We start from the raw sequence: 21,779 nt of genomic DNA, 5'->3' as shown, positions 1-21,779 counted from the left end.
AGGGAGAGTAAACTTTCAGCAAGTTTTCATTGTTGGACAACTATTCCTTTAATGCTTATTGACATATTTCTCAACAGCAGAGTTTTGAGTGTGGCGTGGTCGGCGGGACTGAGGCTGTGAAAGAACTGGAGCAGAGAGAGAGAGAGCATGCTGAACTGACGGACAGACTGGCGAAAGAGAAAGAGCAGTTTGAAGAGGAGCTGCAGCTGTTTGAGGAGAAAATGAGGACGCTGAGAGAGGAGGAGAAGAGAGTAAACGAAGAGAGAGAGAGATTGAAAGAAGAGGGGAAGAAAGTGCAGAAAGAGAGGAAGAGTCTGGAGACACAGATAAGACTCATTCAGCATAATTCAAATCATCGACAAGGCATCTTGCCTTCTATCATATCACAGGAGAAATGATATGCATTTATGTCTATGTTAAAGTTTTTATGTGTGTTTGTGTTAAAGAGTAATTACTGTTTTACTGGCAGAGTTGGAGACAAGATCAATGCTTTAAGACCAAAACCAGGCTTTTCATTTTAAAGAACTGAAAAAACACAGCATATATTTTGTTTTTAATGATTATGATAACGTCAGCAATTGGTTGAGGTAATTGTCACCTTTAGTACAATGGAAATGGACTGCAGTCTTGTCTGAGACTCAGGACCTTGTTTATGTAGTCTCAAGACCATGATCATGACTCCAACTCTGCTTAGTGGTGAAGTGTATCAGAACTGTACCACACTATAAATCGTTATTTAAGGCTTTGGTGGTGATACAGCAAATCATGGGTCAAAAGTAAAATCAAATTAACTCTTAAAATCAAATTATTATTCAAATACTGTGCCACCATGCTGGATTGTCATTCGGTTTGTTGACAATCTTAAACATGCACACATCTGTCACACATTTTGCCATGTTTATTTCCTGAATATTATTTAAGTGACAAACAATCACCATACTCTTATTTTGCCAAACACCACATGGTAACTTTGTATAATAATTCGAAAGACCCCAGATTTGAGACTTTAGCAAGTGAGGTACCATCTTTATGTTAAAATTGCTGTCAGTAGAGTTTTAACTGGTTGCAGGCCGGACAGACTGGGGACGTACGAGTCTTCGCCGCAGCCTGATCACAGCAGAGTCCACACTGGCTGCGGCACGCTTTCCATACTTGTCGTCCTCCAGCTGCTGATGAGTGACCTGCAGCTCTGCGATCGCTTTCCCTGAGGATTCCAGGTGTTTCTGGAGCATAGTACTGCCCTGAGAGTATGAGGGAAATGTATGTGTTAACAGTGCTTAATTTAGACTATCAGCCTACACTACTAGTCAAAGGTTTGGGATCAGTAAATTTTTATTTTATTTTAAAGAAATTAATACGTTTCCACAACCAGGATGCATTAAATTGACCAAAACTGAGAGTATAGACTTTTGTTATATTTCAAGTAAATTTTATATTAATAATTTTTTTATATTTTAATGGATAATAATAAGAAATGTTTCTTGAGTAGCAAATCAGCATATTAGATGGATTTCTGTAGGATCATGTGACACTGAAGACTGGAATAATGCTCGCTGCAAATAAAGCTTTGTCATTTCAGAAATAAATTGTCTTAAAATATATTAAAATAGAAAACTGTTATTTTAACTGTAATAATATTTCACAATAGTACTGTTTTTACTGATTTATTTTAAATGCAGACATTAGAGACTTACTTCCAAAACATAAAACAATCTTACTGACCCCAATCTTTTGAACAATATAGTGTACATTTTCTGTCTTTTTCATGTTTTAAAAATATGATGTACCCTATGCCTTACATGATTGTTTAAATTAAATTATACAGAATTATGCTTTCGGTATTTTATGAATTTGAACTGTTACTGCATATGCAAAAATATATTCTGAATCAGGCTAGGATCCAAAGATCAGGAAGTATTGCACTTTATGATTGACAGATCATAGAGGAATGTTAGATTACATCCACTGCTCTGACCTGTGTTAGGAGGTCGGATTCTGGCAGCCCAAAACTTGAATGCCGCCCATACAGCTGAGTCATAGGCCTGCTCAATCTCTCACGACAAAAAAGATCAGCACTGCAGACTGGGCCCTGCAAGGAAGGAATTCATCTGCATCAATCAGTGAGTGAAAAAGTCATGAAAAGAATGATAATGTTATTCAGAATGTAGGATTTGAGTAGCACTTTAAGATGAATTTTAGCAGGCAAGTGTTAAGTAGTTTTCACAATTTCAATATATGCACTTGAAAGTCACTTTGGTAGTAAATTAGCACCACAGTCTATAAATAAAAACATACCATAGCTGTGCCAAGACTGTAGCCAGCACACTGCATCTGTCTCTGTTTGCGGTAAATGGCCTGTCTCGTGGCAGCTGAGCTCAGTGTCAGATGTTGCTGATGAATAATAAGAAAAAGTAGACTATATATATATATATATATATATATATATATATATACCTGAATTCAGTAAACTAGTCCAAAACATTTCATTTCCTCAGATCAAAATCACATTTAACTCAAATACAAAGCAAATGTATTGTGTTTGTAATTATGATTGCAAAACATTGGGTATTTCCTTCCATTTCCATTTATTTCTGCTCTTCTAAATATTTATTGGACCTCTGGAGAAAGTTCTGCAAATCCATACAGCCTTTCAATATCCATCATTCAAAAAGTTCTACATATTCTTTTGCATTTTTTTTTTTTTAGTATACAGTACTGTTTCAATGTTTGGGGTCTGTAAGATTTTTTGTTTTTTAAATTTCATTTATTTGAGCAAAAATACAGTAAAAACATTAATATTGTGAAATATTATTACAATTTTGAAAAAAGTGTTTTCTAGTTGAATACATTTTAAAATGTAATTTATTTATGATGGCAAAGCTGAATTTTCAGTAGCCTTTACTCCGGTCTTCAGTGTCACATGATCCTTCAGAAATCATTCTAATATGCTGATTTGGCACTCAAGAAACAATTCTTATTAATGTTGAAAATGATTGTGCAGTTTAATATTTTTGTGGAAACTGACACTTTTTTTATAAATCAAGAGAACAGATTTTGTAATTAAGTATTCAGTTTCATTCTGTAGAATTCAGTCTGGGCCAATAAATCATAATTTAGTGTTTCATTCCACTCTCCACTTTAATCACACACCTCTAGGTTGATAGTTTCAGTGATTTTCTTCAGCAGGGCCTCACTGGCTGAACGGTGCATATCTGTTTGCTTTCTGATGACATCACTCATGACTTGTGAAATGTTCTCTCTGAGTTGCTGAGATTGACGTAATACTGTTGATGAAGAATCCAAAGCCTGCTTGCACTCTTAATGACAGAGAGTGAGATTAGGTACCAACAGTCATTCGCTGTCTGCATGCGAGCTTGGGTGACAAAGAGACAAAGGAAGGGATAGAGACTTTAAGATAAATGTGGCCCGGGGTACCTGGAGTAAACGGCCCAGTGGGGTCAGGTTTCAGCGAGAGGGGAGAAGGGTACGTTTTCACACCCGCTGAGAGTGAGCCGTGCTGGGGAAGCAGCTCTGTTACTATGGATCTCTCTAAGACACAATCCAACAACTGCTTACTGCTCTCAGCCAAAACCTCAAAATAAAAATACAATAAAATAAACACCCACTACTTGTTCAAAAGTTTGGGTTGTTAAGATTTGTTAATGTTTTGAAAGTCTCACCTCACCTAAGCTGCATTTATTTGATCAAAAGTACAGTAAAAACAGTAATATTGTGAAATATTTTTACAATTTAAAAATTGTAAAAACATTTTTTGTATATTAAAAGTTGTATATTAATTTATTGCTGTGATGGCAAAGCTGAATTTTTAGTGTCGCATAATCCTTTAGAAATCATTCTAATATTCTGATTTGGTGCTTAAAATCATTTTGCTTGTTGAAAAAGTTGTGCAGATTAATATTTTTATTAATATTAATATTCATTTAGAAAACCATGATTCAGGATTCTCTGATGAATAGTTCAAAGTTCAAAAGAACAGCATTTATTTAAAATAGAAATATTTTGTATCATGTCTTTCCTGTCACTTTTGATCAATTTATTGCATTCATTCTGTAAAAAAAAAAATTCTCGCAAATCTTTTGGACCCCAAACGTTTGAATGGCAGTGTTCATAAATGAAAGTCCAGATAATATAGTTTAACTTAAGACTAGAGAGTATTTTAGAAAAACAAAAAAATGGCCTCCTATTTCGTGTGAAAACATTCCTTTATAGGCATTAGGTATCTACAATTATATATCCAGCAAGGCCTTTTTTCACCTGTTGTTGAGTTAAGGTCTTTTTCAACATGCTCTCCAGTTCTTGTTTTAGTGCATTCAGGCCTCTTCGTTCATTGCGTAGAAGATCATCGGCTCCATCCCGTATCTTGACAAAACATATAGTGGAAGCCATGATTTGGGGGGTCATTTTAAATTAGACTACAGTCACTATATGTACTGTAGTTACTCACTGTCTCTGTGGTGGCCGGGCGAAACTTCCTGCCATCTGCACTTTGCTGATTGACCAGCAGTGCTCTTCTAAGATTGCGGAGCAATTTTTCCAGTCGTTCCCTCTGATGCTCCACCCTGGTGCCCTCCTGTGTGACCCTGCCTGCTTGTCTGCGCAGGTGACCCTCCACCTCTCTCACACCCCGCATATATTCACCCACCATACCGGTGCTGACCCCTGCACTCTGATCACGCAGGGCCGGCGGAGGGAACGGCCTGCTAATGATTCCAGAAGTGAGCTATGAATAAAATCAACATTTTATCATATTGTAGGAATATTAAATATACTTCTATTAAACATGTACAGTAAATACAACGAGTTCTAATATTGAGGTCTTATCGTATATTAATGTTTTTGAAATTATTTATATTATGCTCACCAAGACTATAAAAATAAGCATACAAACTTAAATTAAAATGTGAAATGCAAAACATTCACAATTAAAAACGTTAATCAGTACGATCAGCATGACGACGCAACGCTGCCTTGACCAATCAGAACCCAGGACCGGAACCATATAGGCACTTCGCTGCTTGAGTTTTAACTTATGAAATACTTTACCATACTTCCAATGGAATTAGATCGGAGCTCCTCTTTCTTTTCGGAGTCACTCTCATTGTGCTCCTTATTGGCGCTGCTGTTCACACTGTAAGCTGCTAGCCGAGGAAGTCTGGAGGTAAATGTCCCAACGCTGTGGCTGCGGTAGCGTGTAGATGAGTGCAGTTGATCTGCATGAGTTTGTCTCAGAAGATCCTCGGCGCGCAGAATCGAGCGGACAGTCGCATCCCTCCAGCCTTTAGATCCCACAACCACAGCCGGAGGAGGAGCCCACTGGACCGACCGCTTCATGATCATCGTATTTAACTACCTCACCAATAACTCCAAAGTGTTTGGGTTTAAAAGTGTTGGTTGTCTCCAACGCAACTGTTCCTCTGGGGACACGCGCAGAGCTCTGATTGGGTAACGCAAGACGCGCTAATGAACGAGTGTCAATGGAGGCAGATCATTCAGCTCCATTCACACTGCAACTCAATCAGTGGAGATCCTGTTACATGAAGAGAACTGATCGTGTTCTGTGATGTGACACCCTAAATTAGTCTGGAACACCATATGAATTATTAAAAGAAAATAAGATTTGATTTAGTGGATGGAGGCATGGCAAAAATAAATGCTTTGCACTGATCTCAGATAATTACAATGAAGAATTTCTGAAAAAAGCTATCATAATTTAACACTGTAACACTATTTTAAAGTGTTAATCTTTTTATTAAAACATATTTAAGTGTAATATTTACATTCCTCTAAATTAGCCCATCCTTTGATCAAAATATTGGACCACAAAACCAGTCTTAAGTGCCAATTTTTCGAAATTGAGATTTCTACATCATCTGAAAGCTGAATAAATTAGCATTCCATTGATGTATGGTTTGTTAGGATCGGACAATATTTGGCTGGGATACAACTATTTGAAAATCTGGAATCTCAGGGTACAAAAAGAAATCTAAATATTGAGAAAATCGCCTTTAAAGTTATCCAAATGAAGTTCTTAGCAATGGATATTACTAATAAAAAATTAAGTTTTGATATATTTATGGTAAGAAATTTACAAAATATCTTCATGGAACATGATCTTTATTTAATATCCTAATGATTTTTGGCATAAAAGAATAACTGATCATTTTGACCCATACAATATATTTTTGACTATTGCTACAAATATACCCCAGCGACTTAAGACTGGTTTTGTGCTCCAGAGTCACATATTTTATATTTGTTTAGTATAACATACTAAAATTGTGTATGAAGTGAAGTGAAGTGACATACTGCCAAGTATAGTGACCCATACTCTGAATTCGTGCTCTGCATTTAACCCATCCAACGTGCACACACACAGCAGTGAACACACACACCGTGAACACACACCCGGAGCAGTGGGCAGCCATTTATGCTGCGGTGCCCGGGCAGCAGTTGGGGGTTCGGTGCCTTGCTAAAGGGCACCTCAGTCGTGGTATTGAGGGTGGAGAGAGCGCTGGACATTCACTCCCCCCACCTACAATCCCTACCGGCCCGAGACTCGAACCCGCAACCTTTGGATTACGAGTCCAACTCTCTAACCATTAGGCCACGACTTCCCAAATGTATGTTTATATATACACAATTTATAAATGATCAACAAGCATACCTAGACAAATGTTTTGACAATAGATATTTGCATGACTTTTCCAGACCCTAAAAATATCTCATATGTAATATATGTCATCCATAATAAAAAAAAATCTAGCACCAGACAATGATCACACAAAAGTAGTCATTTAGATTTAGGCTTTATTGTCAGTTATACCCCTAAGTTCTCAAGAAAGAACCTTTTAATATTTCAGACATAAAAGAAAACATCCAACAAAACCCACACAAACTTGAGGCATCATTTTAAATGTGATTTATGAGGTATGCACCAAGTTGTGGGGATTCCAGCGTACCCAAATAAAATAAACCGATTAAAAGATGTGCTTTGCAAAGAGTCTGTAAATCCTTCTGTTGTGCAAAAGTTCTCTCTACACTGGAACGAAGATAGCACATCCCAGTTGGGACTATAATGGCATCTCCAAAATAAATCAACATGAGAAAACATTCATAAATACAGAACAAATATAAGATCACATGGAAAAATCACATTGGGAAAAGACAAATCAAATAATAACAAAAAAAGCAGTATTCAACATATCCACTTTACTAAAACAATTTAGACATTTAGTAATAATAATGGCAGTAGGGATTGTGGGAATGAGGAAAAATAATTATTAATAAGCAAAGCATGTGCTGAAAAGGCACGTGCGTGTACTGTAACTATATAAATATTGAAACCACAATTTGGAAGTGTGGGAAGTAATCAGAACATTTTCCATCAGTGTTCAATCTAAATTACTAAAGCAACCTGTAATGGCCCAGTCATAAATTCATATGAATTAAAAAAATAATATACACTCAATTTTCTCAAAAGTTCTGTTGAGCAATCTGACAGAACATGCACCATTCACAACTTACATACTTTGGCCTGTCTTGATTTCCTTTCAGTTTTACAACTAGAGAATTACCATAAGAATGAACTTTATGAACCATTGCTTTAGATTCTCATTTTTGAAAATTAAGAGATTGCACTTAATGGAAGTAGTGCCTTTAACAATATATTGAGCAGTTCTGAAATTCAGTGTACACAGCATCATTAAACTCACAGTATGAGTTTAACCACACACTCACAGTGTGTGTTTGAGGGCTGTTCTGGGTCCAAGTCTGCTAAAGATGTTTTGCTGTAGCTCTGTTAACACCCCGTCCCGCTCCTCTAACTCCAGAAGAACTTGCTATGCATGGCAAACGAGAAAATACATCAGTAATTTGTGTTCATGGAGGATGTTACACTGGTAACAACCAGCAATTTAGAAACAGGTTATTTACCTCTATGAGTTTATCCCTCTTCTGAAGATTGTCTCTTAGTTTTCCTTCCTCAAAAGCTCTCTCCTTATTTTCCTTTGTCCACCCAATTTCAGCCTCCTTTTTCTCCTTGGTTTTCTCTCTCAGCTCCTTCAGGGTGTTCTTGAGTTGCTCTGATAGTGCAGTGATGGCTTGTTTGTGATTTTCTCTTTGGACCTAAAAGAACATGGAGGCATGTTGATGAAAACTTACAAACCAGTTCTTGAGAACACACTGGTTTGGACATTTGGCGCTTTTAAGTCATGCTTTTTAAATAACGCTCATAAAATGTTTACTGGTAGTGATGCATCGAAATTTCAGCAACGAAAAATAATCAGCAAAAAAAACATTTTGGAGGGCCCAAAAATGATTGACCAAAACAGTGATTAATTAGCTCGTCTCTGATGACACATTTCACAATGATTTCTCATTTTTAAAAACTCTTTTTTTTAGGCTATGTTAAGACTGCAAGCAAATCAGACCACCACCAAAATGTGAATTGAATCAGATTTTGAAGAAAAAACAAAAACTTTCTAAAACATATATGGACCAAATCTGGATACGCACATTTTATTATTTTTGCTGCCTATCTGAACATAGCTATAGTAAATGCTGTTTTCAGTTGATGAGCGAACAAAACTTCACTAAACAATTTGTAACACGCCTACCATCCAGTAATTGCAATAAGTTTGTGCTTTCTTACTTTTGATATGAAACCAAGCCTAAGCTTTAAAATGCTGTCAATTTTATAATGAAATTCATAAATATGGTTTTGAAACTACTTTCAGTAAAAAAATTTGGTATTGGCCAGAGCAATGTCTGTACACACCATCAGGTGGCGCAATTACTTTTCTGTTGTATCATGAAATGGAAGTCATGGAGTATGTTTAGTAGATTCAGATTTTCAGGTTTTTGAGATATTCAGCACACTAAAAATGGTTGCCAATGAGTTGAATTTTTAAAAAAAGCCACAATGGGAAATTAAAGTTATGATTTAGTCAGACGTTACCAGTATGATGCTTTCGGCATCGGTTAAAGCCGAGGAGAGTCTTGAGATCTCCTGCAGCATGGTGGCACTGAGCTCCTCTCTATCTCTGAAGCTCGCGGCCAGCAGAGCTTCTTTCTCTCGCAGCTGATTGACTAATCCAGCCTCAGCTCCGCCCCCTTCCAATCCCCGTCCAATCAGTGAGTCTGAGAGTGCCTATGGGCAAAATGTTAATAGCTGACTACTGGAAATTATCCATTAACTAAAAATCAACTGCACTTTGCTAGAGAAGTCAAATCAGACAGCGAGAGGAAGATATCGCCATGTCTACCTGCACATCTCGGCATGAACTCTCCAGCGCCTCCTTTAGCTGGGAAATATAGTCTGTGTTTTCTTTCACCAGTGCAGTCAGAGCTGAATCTCTCTCTTTCCACACTTCCCATTCTTTCACCATCTCCTGTTGGGCTCGATCCCTCTCCGCAAGCTCTACACACAGGTGCTATTTGAAGATACAAAACATTGATTGATTTTTGTCTCAGATAGAGTTCCAGGCTAAATATTTGGGAAACTAAACCCCGCTGCACTTTGAGAACCCTGTTTTCTGTATAGAGGCATATAACAAATATAAATAAATATATATATATATATAATATTTTCTGTATAAGAGTCTCATTTACTCTCCAGTAAATAGCACTCATGGATAATAGCAGCAGTTACCAAACAAGTGATTAAGTAAACAGTATGTGTGTACCATTGAATAAGTGCACTGTTTGTTTGACTCACGTTAATAACATCCTGGTTACACTGGAGCACAGTGTTGAGTGTGATGAAGTCTCTGTCTCGCTCTCTGCCAGCATCTCTCATAGCCTGCAGCTGTTTCTCCAGGGCTTTCTCTCTCTCGCTCACCTCAGACAGCTGGGCCTCCAGGACCACCTGATTAAAACATTAACATAGAAATAAATTATAAGCACTATGGAATAATGTGCATCCAGTGTTACCTGGTCCTAGTAAACACACAAGTGCTCTTGTACTCATGTTAATTACCCAACACAGAGACCCAGCCAAAACACACATTGACTGGGTGTGTTAGCCAGAGCTTCGCTGTATGCTGTCTGTGTACTTGTGCTATGCTTGTAAGAGTCAAAACACCAGAGAATATAGTAAAACTGCTTAAAATGAAGGTGGCTGATACTGGAATAAAACAAACAATACCGTTTGGGATCAGCAAGATTTCTAAAATTTCTTTGCAATAAGTATCTTATGTTGTTCACCTTCAATTTTCTAATCAAAAATATAGCAATGGTAATATTGTAAAATATTACAATTAAAGTGGTTTTCTATTTTAATATTTTAAAATGTAATTTATTCCTCTGATGGCAAAGATGAATCTTCAGCGGTGTCACATGATCCTTCAGAAATCATTGTAACATGTTTATTTGGAACTCAAGAAACATTTCTTATTACAATCAATGTTGAAAACATTCAACATTGTTGTGCTGCTTAATATTTTTTGTGGAAACCATGATACATTTACACATTTCTTTTCATGAATAGAAAGCTCAAAAGAACAGTATTTAAAGCATTTAATTCTTTCAAAGAAAATTATTTATATATTTATAAAAGGATTAAATGCTTTACTTTTTTTCCTATTTATTATTAGATGCTGTCAAGATGAAAATCATAGGTCATAAAGAGACTAAATAATGGTTTCATTCACTTCTAAATAATGGTACAATTTTTATTATATGATCAGATTGTTAGTCTATAGTGATTAATTATAATTATCTTAATTTAGGACCAACAGAAGTCTGAGCAATCTTCATTTCAAAACTCATTCTCAGTCAGACCTCACCTCACGTTCACTGCGTGTATCGGTCACTGCGCTGACCAGTTTTTTGATGAGTTTGTCAGTGTCCTCTGATTCCAGCCCCTGCTCAGCACACAGCTTCTGGATCAAAGTCACACATTCCTGAAGAGAGGAGATCACACAGTTCACTGACACATTCGTGACCTCCACACAATCGGTTTTATCCTGAATCTGTAATGAGTTCATCAATTCAGTACTCACCTGGATTACATTCTCTCGGCTGTGCAGCGATTGGCTGAGACTCTCTATGAGGTCATTTTTATTCTTCAAACTGGTCTGTGTGGCAAAACAGATCAGATGGCTATTAGTCTCACAAACAGGCATCATTCCCAGCAAAGTTCATGGCATTGTGACTCCTTATGACTGCATTCCACTAGTTTTAAAAAACTGCTGTCAGCTCACACTAGTGAGCAACCATTTAATAGCTCCTACCCAGCATGCACCAGTGCTATGAAATTACAGCACTCTGTAAAATACCGAATTAAGGTAGATCATAATATTTGTACACTATGTAAAAGCACATCAAGTCATTGCAAAGAAACAAATGATGTTACACACCAAATTCATTAACTATCTAAATTACTGATATGTCTGTTGTTCCATCTTCCCTAGTTGTCTTTTTAAATGATGTTATCTTATGTTGTTGTCCAAATACTTATGCAATATTTATATACTATTATAATATTTTATTTGAATTTTAGTAATTTAATTTTTAATATGCTTTTGTCCTTTTAACTAGTTTTTTAATTGATGTATATATACATTTTTTAAAGTAATACCATTTAGACATTAGAAAAGCTGCCTTGGCAAAAAATAAATTCCTTTTTTTTAAGTTTCTCATTTATATTTATTTCTCCTTTATTTTAATTAAAAAATATTTAAGAGTTTATTTACTGTTCAGTCATCAGAATCCAAACAAATTTCTTTTTAGGAAACATTTTGTTTTAAAAGGTGTTTGTGTTGTCTAAATAAATGTAACTGATTTTTTGTTATCTAACTCAATAGAATTCATACATTAATTGTGGCTTAAATGTCTAAACATGATCACGCCATTGTATAATTTCATTCTTCATGTATTTTTAAGTTTTTGTTTACATAAATGTGTGAGTACTGTGTATATTTGAATACACCCAAACTACACACACACAGAGTGGTGTGAAAAAGTGTTGGCCCCCTTCCTGATTTTTTTTTTTTTTTGCTTGTTTGTCACACTTTAATGTTTCAGATCAAACAAATTTAAATATTAATCAAAGATAACACAAGTAAACACAACATGCAGTTTTTGAATGACGTTTTGTATTATGAAGGGAAAACAAACTCCAAACCCACATGGCCCTGTGTGAAAAAGTGCTTGCCCCTAAACCTAATAACTGGTTGGGCCACCCTTAGCAGCAACAACTGCAATCAAGTGTTTGTGATAACTTGCAATGAGTCTGTTACAGTGCGGTTCACCACTGTTCCATGTTCGCCATTTGTGGATAACGGCTCTCACTGTGGTTCGCTGGAGTCTCAAAGCTTTAAAAACCCTTCATTTAAAAACTGCATGTTGTGTTTACTTGTTATCTTTGATTAACATTTAAATTAGTTTGATGATCAGAAACATTAAAGTGTGACAAACATGCAAAAAAATCAGGATGGGGCCAACACTTTTTCACACCACTGTGTGTGTGTGTGTGTGTGTGTATATATATATATAAAATATTTACATGTATATATTTATATTCATATAATTATATATATTATGTAAGCAAAATCGTTTGACAGCACTAATGTATTTGTGTATTTAGCTGAAAATATAAAATATTTAATACACAATGAAGACTAAAAGAGAAAAAAAAAAAATCACATCAAAATGCAGTAGCTGTCAAGCCTGTTATGAAAGAAAGCCTAGGGCAAACTCCTCTGGTCTGGGAAGATTCCTGGAGGAGGTGTGCGATTATGTGTGCATATGTGTGTGTGTGTGTATACACCTCTCTACATGGGCAAACCCAAACACTATCTTTTAAAAACATCCACACACCTTCTGCAAAAAGGCATCATTTGCAAAAAGTCAACAAAAAGATTAGGAGAGGGTGTGCCTCAGACGTGCTGTGCTAAGCCTCTTAAACACAATGCACACAGTGCAGATGATCGCTTGAAACACCCATGCCATTTAACTTAATTATTCTGGCCTCGTCTTACTTACCACTTGCGGAGACTTCAACTGCTTGGCAGGAGCATCGGTTGTTGGTTTGTTGGCGTCCTTGAGCTGTGCCTCCAGAGTTCTGATGCGAGCCTGAGCTTGAACGAGTTGTTCACGCAACTGCTTCACAGCATGATGCACCCTACCTGCGGATGCCTAAAAAGAGAGATAAAAATGAACTAAAAAGGTTTAAAAACAGGGTGAAACATCTAAAACAGTCTGATAGTCCTCACCTCTCTTTGCAATGGCATAAAGTCATCTTTCAGCTCAGTCAGGATGTCATCGTTCTCTTCTTCAAACTCATCCTCGGTCCCGTTGTCCCCCTCTCCAAAATTCAGGACCCTCACTAACCCCGCTTTCAGTCCCACCTCATCCTTCCCATTCTGCACGTGCCCTCTGCGCAACACAGGAATGTGACTTCCAGCAGGTGACCTCACTGGCTTTCCTTCAATTCTCCTTAACTCTTTGAAAATGGTGTCTATAATGGCCGAATGCTCTTCTGGCCAATCAAATGGATCGTCTAAAGAGTCCAACGACTGAATGGAGGTAGTGCGGGATCGAGACCGCAAAGAATGACAGGAACCAGACAGCGAGGCAAGGCTGGATCTGACAGACGGCACTTTTGACCAATGGAGAGGCATGCTGCAGGATTTTTCTCGAGAGAGACCCAATGATGTGAAGGCTTGATCGGGCAAGTGACGTGGAATCCCACAAACAGACTCGTAGTCCGAGTCGGACACCCTCAAGGAGTCACAACACTCACACATCTTGCCTTTCTGACACCGTTTCCCCGTTCTCCTATAATATGGACACGACTCTGCTTTCTCAGACCACCATTCATACTCAGAGAGGGCCATGTTGTCCCTCAGCATTTCTCTGTATCCTTCCCCAACGGAATCCTTCCCGTCCCCTTCATCCTCACTGGAACTTCCGTTTCTCCTGGAGGTAGACGGGTGATGCTGATCGTACATGCTTCGCACCCATCGCCTGATCTTGTCCCGTTCCTGAATGAGTTTCTGGAGTCTCTCGGTCGACAGCACTCGAACTCGGGCGATGACGGTGTCAAACTTGAAAACTCGTTCCAGAACAGACACACACTTGCCACATACAAACTCCCCCTGACCGCTCCCACATGGTAAAGGCTGCTCTAATATATGCGTCAGCACACAGAGCAGGTCGATTCCTTTCGTGGGGGTGAGCAGGCCACGAGACTTCGAGAGCGAACGGGAAGAGCTGAGTGATAAAGTGCTGCCTAGAAATTAAAGATTAATTATACTTAATTATAATCAAACATGCAATATTAAAAGATACACAGCACTTTAATAGCTTCAGTAATTAAAATTAATTATACAGAAATGTGCATTTTTATTCTTGGTTTTATTTATATGTATACAGTAATGTAATTAGGCATGTTCTTTGCAGGTCATACCCCATGGGCTGCTCTGTGCCGATCTAGGCAAGCTTCCCTTGCTAGAAAAGTCTGTCGGCGTCTGAGATTGAGCCCCCTTTCTCTTCTGACCTGCATACAGCCATCGCCGCTGGTTACCTTGCAGGTCCCTCCCACAGATGCGGCATCCTTCACTTTTACCTCGAGTAGTCATCATAAACAGCTGCAGCAGGTGCCCTATAATAATAATAATAATAATAGTACAATACAACATTGATAAATACTTCAAAAACAATATAATATAAAATTCTCAAAACATTCTTTGAAAATTGTCAGTGTTTCAGTGAAGAAGAAAAAAAAAAAAAGATATAGCATGATACTGGTATCAGAGGAGCTTCTACAACTAATACTGTATATATATATATATATATACACACACATACACACACACCTGTGTAAATCTATCAGTAGTTCACTGCTGTCCTTTGGCTGTCACTCTCCCCTGCTGACAGCCTCAATGTTTACACGGGCTGGACACATCGGACTTGAGCCCTAAACACATGTATAAAACAAAACTGATGTTTTTATTGAAGAGTTTAATTGGACATCACGCTAGCATAGTTCAGCCAAAAATCATAAAACTCACAATGTTTAATGTTGTTCTAAACCTGAATAACTTGCTGTTTTACCTGGAACACAAAAGGAAATGTCAAGTAAGTGACTGACAGCCAGTCACCATTTACTTTCTTTGCAGTTTGTTTCCATACAATAGAAGTGAATGGTGACTGATGCTGTTCCTTACAAGCCATACAAGTCTGAAACAACATCAGGTCAATAAATGTTGACAGAATTTTCTTTGTTTGGTGGACTAGTCCTTTCAATTATATCTATGAAAAACTAGCACGGGCTCTTTTATTTTAACGCGCATCTTAAAAACTCAAATAAATTATGTAAATAAGTGACGCGTTGGCAGAAAACTTTCCATACGATGATTAATCACAGCAACTCTCGGTTTAGCTCTCCGTGTGCTCATTCAAACATGATTTTAAACCACCATCACAGCGTTTAAAACACGATAAACTGCCGCGGATATAAACCCACGCGAAACTGACTTTTGGCGGCTCCCGGAATGTCAGATTGACCCTGCAGAGGACAAAACATGATACCACAGACAAAACAGCTCTTTAACACTGCCGTCAACTGACCTGATAAGTTACGAGAAACGAAAATATCCCACTACAATCACAAACGGACAGAAAAAGTCGCTTACCGAAGCTCAGGAAGTGTCTTCAGGTCTCGAGCAGAAGCTCTCGCGCGTCCAAACCGGAGTCGCAGCCGCCGCGCGCCACTCTACCTGCTGACGTCATCATAAATACCTGTTTCAGCTCGCAGCTGCGTGGCGCACTCCAGCTGTTCACACAGTCATGCGCATGCGGTGATATATGTTATAAATTACGGAGTGTCTATTTACACTAAGTGCAAATAGCCCGCCTTGTTGGCAAAGGCTATTTACACTAATTCCGCCCACCAACGTGTGATTGGGTTAGTCAACACTAAAAACAAGACACCAATTCAGCATCAGTTTCACTGCGTAGATGATAAAACACGTGCTTTTTGACGCGATCGACACGAGTTCGAGTCCGCCTTTTGCGAACTTTTTTCCCTCCCTTTTTAAATCTCATATCGCATCAGAAAGACATTATAAAAATTAAGGAAATAATGAAAAAGTTTAAAATAAAAGTATCGGGTAGGTGTAGGGGGGGCTTTATTGTCCCAATAAGGTGGCATCCATTTAATAATTGGAATTAAAACTATAATTTACACTCAATACTTTATTATTGCGTACTGTTTTATAATGTACTACAATACTGAGGTGCAGATAATTGCCACTAATTGCAACAAATAGTATAAACAGCAGAAAATCTTGTTATTTTAACATAGTGTAAATAGAATCTATCGCTAAAAATATGCTGTTTACACTTAGTGCAAATAGCCGCTGCCTATAAATTATTATAACACTAGTATTTCCATCAGCTAAGAAAATGGCTTTAAGTCAGTTATTTCTATGTTTTGCTGTAGTGTGTGAATAGGAAATATCAATTTACATTGCCAAACATTCATTTTGCCATTAACTGTAATAATCTAGTGAGATTTTTGTTTGCACAAGGAGTCTGACAACAGCCAGTGCTCCACACAGAGACCTGATCTCATCATCATTCAGTCTGTCTGGAATGACATGAAGAAACAGAACAAACTGACAGACTAAATCTAGAAGAACTGTGGCAACGTCTCCAAGATGCTTCAAGAGACTTACCTGCAAAGCTACCTGAAATCTATGTGCAAGTGCACCTCGGACAAAAGCTGCTTTAAATGCAAAGAATGGTCACACCAAATGTTGATATCATTTTATGATATTTATCTATTTATGACATTATTTTTGACAGTATCCTCATTTTACAGCATTTTTACACAAGTGCTTAAAACTTTTCACAGTACTGTAGCTTTGCAGGTAGGTTTCTTGAAACATCTTGGAGACGTGGCCATATATATATATATATATATATGTATATTTCAACATATAATTCAAAGTGGAATCGTGTTCTGTGCTCAGATGAGTTCAAATTTGACATTCTTGTTGGAAATCACAGACGCCGTGTCCTCCGGGCTAAAGAGGAGGGAGACCTTCTAGCTTGTTATGGTATGGGGGTGCATAAATGCAAACGGTATGGGCAGCTTGCATGTTTTGGAAGGCATTATGAATGCTGAAAGCTATATGAAGGTTTTAGAGCAACATATGCTCCCCTCCAGATGATGTCTATTTCAGGGAAGGCCTTGTGTATTTCAGCAGGACACTGCAAAACCACTGCAGCTATTACAACAGCATGGCTTCGTAGTAGAAGAATCCAGGTGCTGAAATGGTCTGCCTGCAGTCCAGATCTTTCATCTGTAGAGAACATTTGGTGCATCATTAAACGAAAAATACGTCAAAGATGACCACGAACTCTTCAGCAGCTGGAAACCTATATCAGGCCAGAATGGGACCAAATTCCAACATCAAAACTCTAGACGTCTTTATTTTGAAAAGAAGAGGAGATGCTACACCTTGGTAAACATGCCCCGGTCCCAACTATTTTGAGGCCTGTAGCAGGCATCAAATTTTAAATTAGCTAATTTTGTGCATAAAATTGTAAAATTTCTCAGTTTAAACATTTGTTATGTTATCTATGTTCTATTGTGAATAAAAAATTGATTTGAAATTTGAAATTATTTTATTTTCATTTTATTCAAATTAAAAAAACGGCCCAACATTTCCAGAATTTTGGTTGTATATATATATATATATATATATATATATATATATATATATATATATATATATATATATATATATATATATATCCCAACTTGGAGAAATAGCTTAGCCCTTGCCAAACACATGTTTGCAATTATCATTTCTTTTCTTTTTTTAACAATTTAATAACTTATTTTAGAATTTAATGTATTAAAACTGAACATTAGACTTGCATTATCTGTGGTGGCAGGACAGAATAACTTTCTTACAATATTCAAACTGATTTGACAAAAATAGAAAATAGCTAGAAAACTATATATTAGAAAATCAATCAGTATAAATGAATGTTAGCAAAAAATAAAAAATCTTAGGTAATTAAAAAGTGTAAAATCATAATCTACATGAGACATGACTACACTGAGGATTGTCCGTATGCATGTAACAAGAACCGTTTCCTTTTTTTACGTCTCCTTAGATTAGGTGAGCCACTTGTCTATGCAGTTCTTGTAGACTGTGATGTTTGAATGCCAGGATGTATGGTGTACACCAGGGACGACACACTTGACCACGGCTCCCTCTGAGTTCAGTGTTTTCAAGCCAAAAGCATCTCTTAGATACCACTGGGGAAAGTGGAAAAATGGTTAGGACAACTAAACTGCACCACTAAATTCAAAGCATTAAAGTAATAGTTCAAATGAAAATCTGCTGAAAATCCACCCTCAGGCTGTCCAAGATATAGATGAGTTTGTTTCTTCATAAGAACAGATTTGGAGAAATTTAGCATTAGATCACTTGCTCACCAACAGATCGTCTGCAGTGAATGGGTGCCGTCAGAATGAGAGTCCAAACAGCTGATAAAAACATCACAATAATCCACACAACTCTTATAATCCTCAAGATTTTTCGCGTGGAAATGGTGCTTGATCTGTGCATATTTCTCTCCTGATTCAGACAAGACGACTTTTTCACTGGAGAAAACAATATTATAAATAGAGGTCTTTATCCAGATGCAACGATTTGAAGTTAAAACATCTTAATGATGGATTTGTTTCTTACAAACACGCAGATTTTTACTTCACAAGATAGCAATTGATAGACTGGGGTCATGTAGATTCTCATTCTGACGGCACTCATTCATTGCACTGGATTCAATAGTGAGCTATTGATATCGTGCTAAATTTCTCCAAATCTGTTTCGATAAAGACACAAACTCATCTACACCATAGATTGCCTGAGAGTGAGTACATTTCCTGAACTATTCCTTTAACAAACTAAACTACATTATAAATAAAAATAAAAGTAGTTTTAAAAATGATTATAAGAATGAATGTATACACTCACATCTTGCTTTTCCATCTCAACCACAGTTTCATTACTGTCATAAAATCCAAAAATACTGTGGGGGAAAAATAAATAAACTGTAAAAAGATATGAAATGACTGTATATGTTTTATTCAAGGCCTGGATTTTAGAGATTGCAAACATGCTCTAAAAATCCACCACATAATCCTATAAGACCTTTTGAAGTTTAAACATCACTCTACATATTTCTAATATTCATTCCAGTCTGCTAAACTGCAACACATTAACCCTTTACCAGCAAGTAAGACTTTGATGATTTCTAACTGCTCAATATCACGTGATGAAATATTTGCGGAGACCTTGACTCCCATGGTGTAATAACGCCATCATCTTGTCCACCAATCAGCACCAGCGTCTGTATGCGCAGGAAGCTGTCTCGCCACGCTGCAAGGGAACAGCAGCATACAACACAACTCAAGGCCACTGAATTGAAAGTGCACAAACAACCCAAGTGAAAACTGTCATCTGAGCAGCACATAAACACAGGTCAGCAAAAGCCATGTCGTCTGAAATTACCTGTTGAATTGGCATGCTCTATTTCTCCATTGAGTGGGGCGAGATAGATGCTGCTCTTTAAGTATCTCTCTCTTTGGTGTGGATCTACAGAGGGAATGAAAAAACAGAGAAGGATGTGCTGTGAATCAAATGAAATGCAGAACAGTGAATTGCACGAAAAGGTCACATCCACTTACCATTCCAGTAGTTGCAGATAGATATGTTTTGTCCAGATGTAGTGTAACAAAGTTGGTACAGATTTGACTTGATAAATTTAGGGAAAAAATATTTCAAATAAGACGAATCTGTAAAAGGATGGACAAAACTTACAAGCTATTCTTTAAAGAAAAGAGATGTTATGGTGTGTGTAATGTAGGGAGGACAGACTGACTGACTGACCTCCATACTGGCCAGCTAGTGGTGAAGACAGGAGTATCAGAGAGTGAACATTGTGTGTCGGCAGGGTTGCAAGAACTCCTCGACATATCAATCCACCTTTGAAAATATGATATAAAAAACCGTTAAACAGTGCCATTCAAATGTTTGGAGCCAGTATGATTTTTTTTCTCATTCAAAATTCATATTTTTATTCAGCAAGAATGCATTAAATTACGGTGGCCGAGACAGCTCAACGTGCTGCAACTTCAGAAAACACATGCAAATAGACAAAGCACAAGCAAATCAAGAAAACATCTTCATCAGTTTGACAGCAGGTGCTGCAAATGCTCACAACACAACCAAATACATTTTATTTAAAGTGTGTTTCTTTGGTTGAGTTGTGAGCATTTGCAGTGTGTGCGTTGTCAAATTGAGGAAGTTGTTTTCTTTATTTGCAGGTGTTTTATCTATTTGCAGCGCGTTGAGCTCTCTCGGCCACCGTATTAAATAGCTCAAAAGTAGATAAAAAATTCAGCTTTGCCATCACAGGAATAAATTACACTATAAAATATATTAAAATACAAAACAGTTATTTTAAATTGAAATATTATTTCAGAATATTACTGTTTTTACTGGATTTTACTCAAATAAATGCAGCCTTGGTGAGAATAAGAGTTTTCTTTCAAAAACAAAAACTTTTGAATGGTGTATATGTAACAAGTGTTTAATTAGATATGCATTTAGATGACCTTGTGAGAAGCAGATGAGATGGACACCATCATTAGCGCTCTCCATGATGGGTCTGATGGCCTCTCTGAATCCATCTACCTGTTGCCACAGTGGCTTTATACTGGCAATGTAGTCATAAAGGGCTATTGCGGTCACATTGGTACCTGGATGAGACTAAAACACAGTGGAAAACAGAAGTTGGTGAGTTTCATCCTGAAAAAGGAGAACTATGTGCCAAATGTAGTGTACCGTAAGATGGAACTGAAACAAATTCAAAATTTGGTTGCTTAGAACTATTGTGATTTTTTTATGTGTTTCACAAAGTTTTTGACCCAAAACTTACTTATTTAAAAATGTAGGTTGAAAATTAATAACTACAGAAACTCAAAAACAACACAAAAATACAGAAAAAAACACCTTTTTAAAATCAGAATATAGCTAATGTAACATTTAAAATATCTAAAAATACAAATAGAAGTGCATCAGTCATTTTACTTCAACTAAAAAGGCCTAAAAAATGATGTTAAATAAATAAGATGATCTTACCTGATTGATCAATTTAGACAAAATCTCAAACTGTCTGGGTCCATCTAATATCCCATGAACAATAATTACTGGTCTGTATCCCATGACGGAGGACAGCAGAAATACAGCCCATATAACAACACATGGTCTGCAGCCATCAGTCATCAAGCCCCCCATAAAGGCAATCTCTCAATAATCTATAAATCGAAACCAAATATTTTTCTTTAATCAAAATTATACTAGGTACCAAGCAGACTAGTCTAACGATGGCCAGAGTCTCTGCCAAAAGATTTGAGGCTCTATCGAGATGTTTATAAGTGGTTAGTTGTTCCGCATGTGATGTGATGCTTATATAGACCGCTTCCTCTCTCTCACCAGATGATGTGGTTTATCGGAAATGCAAGCGTTATATATTACTACAAGAGCATATATCACATTGTTTACATATATATATATATATATATATATATATATATATATATATATATATATATATATATATATATATATATATTGTGAATGCAAGTTATATCGGTGATACAAGAGTTTCTGCCAAGACCTCAACAGTTTTGAACTTTCTGAGCACTACATCTATTAAAGCTACCTGTC

The 21,779-nt window shown here is 37.0% G+C and overlaps 3 protein-coding genes across 7 annotated transcripts; all 3 read right to left on the bottom strand.

Moving 5' to 3' along the window:
* Positions 1 to 879: 879 nt before the first annotated feature.
* LOC306851166 (tektin-like protein 1) lies at positions 880 to 5,445 on the bottom strand. 2 transcript variants are annotated; one of them, XM_079387300.1, is made up of 8 exons: positions 5,065 to 5,445; positions 4,466 to 4,741; positions 4,276 to 4,380; positions 3,436 to 3,592; positions 3,151 to 3,317; positions 2,296 to 2,391; positions 1,976 to 2,089; positions 880 to 1,241 (listed from the first exon to the last, which is right to left on the bottom strand). In XM_079387300.1, exons 1-8 carry the CDS (start codon positions 5,356 to 5,358, stop codon positions 1,056 to 1,058), a joined length of 1,395 nt encoding a protein of 464 aa, XP_079243426.1. In that variant the 5' UTR covers positions 5,359 to 5,445; the 3' UTR covers positions 880 to 1,055. The 2 variants fall into 2 exon arrangements, 1 of the variants encoding a protein (XP_079243426.1); XR_013782483.1 differs by having other exon boundaries at positions 883 to 1,241; positions 2,296 to 2,416.
* Positions 5,446 to 6,809: 1,364 nt separating this feature from the next.
* LOC306851163 (uncharacterized protein) lies at positions 6,810 to 15,911 on the bottom strand. 4 transcript variants are annotated; one of them, XM_079387295.1, is made up of 13 exons: positions 15,660 to 15,863; positions 15,036 to 15,078; positions 14,841 to 14,941; positions 14,432 to 14,626; positions 13,236 to 14,254; positions 13,006 to 13,158; positions 11,022 to 11,096; positions 10,806 to 10,922; positions 9,737 to 9,886; positions 9,285 to 9,452; positions 8,978 to 9,169; positions 7,954 to 8,145; positions 6,810 to 7,859 (listed from the first exon to the last, which is right to left on the bottom strand). In XM_079387295.1, the coding sequence occupies exons 4-13, from the start codon at positions 14,604 to 14,606 to the stop codon at positions 7,755 to 7,757; spliced, it is 2,346 nt and encodes a 781-aa protein (XP_079243421.1). In that variant the 5' UTR covers positions 14,607 to 14,626; positions 14,841 to 14,941; positions 15,036 to 15,078; positions 15,660 to 15,863; the 3' UTR covers positions 6,810 to 7,754. The 4 variants fall into 4 exon arrangements, with proteins under 4 accessions (XP_079243421.1, XP_079243422.1, XP_079243420.1 ...); XM_079387296.1 differs by having other exon boundaries at positions 14,841 to 14,964; positions 15,660 to 15,745; XM_079387294.1 differs by lacking the exon at positions 15,036 to 15,078 and having other exon boundaries at positions 15,660 to 15,911.
* Positions 15,912 to 17,857: 1,946 nt separating this feature from the next.
* On the bottom strand, positions 17,858 to 21,513 carry LOC306851172 (lysosomal thioesterase PPT2-like). Its single transcript, XM_079387309.1, has 8 exons — positions 21,192 to 21,513; positions 20,666 to 20,819; positions 19,938 to 20,033; positions 19,736 to 19,843; positions 19,560 to 19,643; positions 19,343 to 19,427; positions 19,023 to 19,077; positions 17,858 to 18,301 (listed from the first exon to the last, which is right to left on the bottom strand). Exons 1-8 carry the CDS (start codon positions 21,345 to 21,347, stop codon positions 18,158 to 18,160), a joined length of 882 nt encoding a protein of 293 aa, XP_079243435.1. The 5' UTR covers positions 21,348 to 21,513; the 3' UTR covers positions 17,858 to 18,157.
* Between the last annotated feature and the right edge of the window lie 266 nt (positions 21,514 to 21,779).

This window comes from Barbus barbus (assembly GCF_936440315.1).
Source record: "Barbus barbus genome assembly, chromosome: 31".
Lineage (NCBI taxonomy): Eukaryota > Metazoa > Chordata > Actinopteri > Cypriniformes > Cyprinidae > Barbus > Barbus barbus.
The sequence above is the reverse complement of the archived record's forward strand: the minus strand, read 5'-3'. Positions and strand labels throughout refer to the sequence as shown.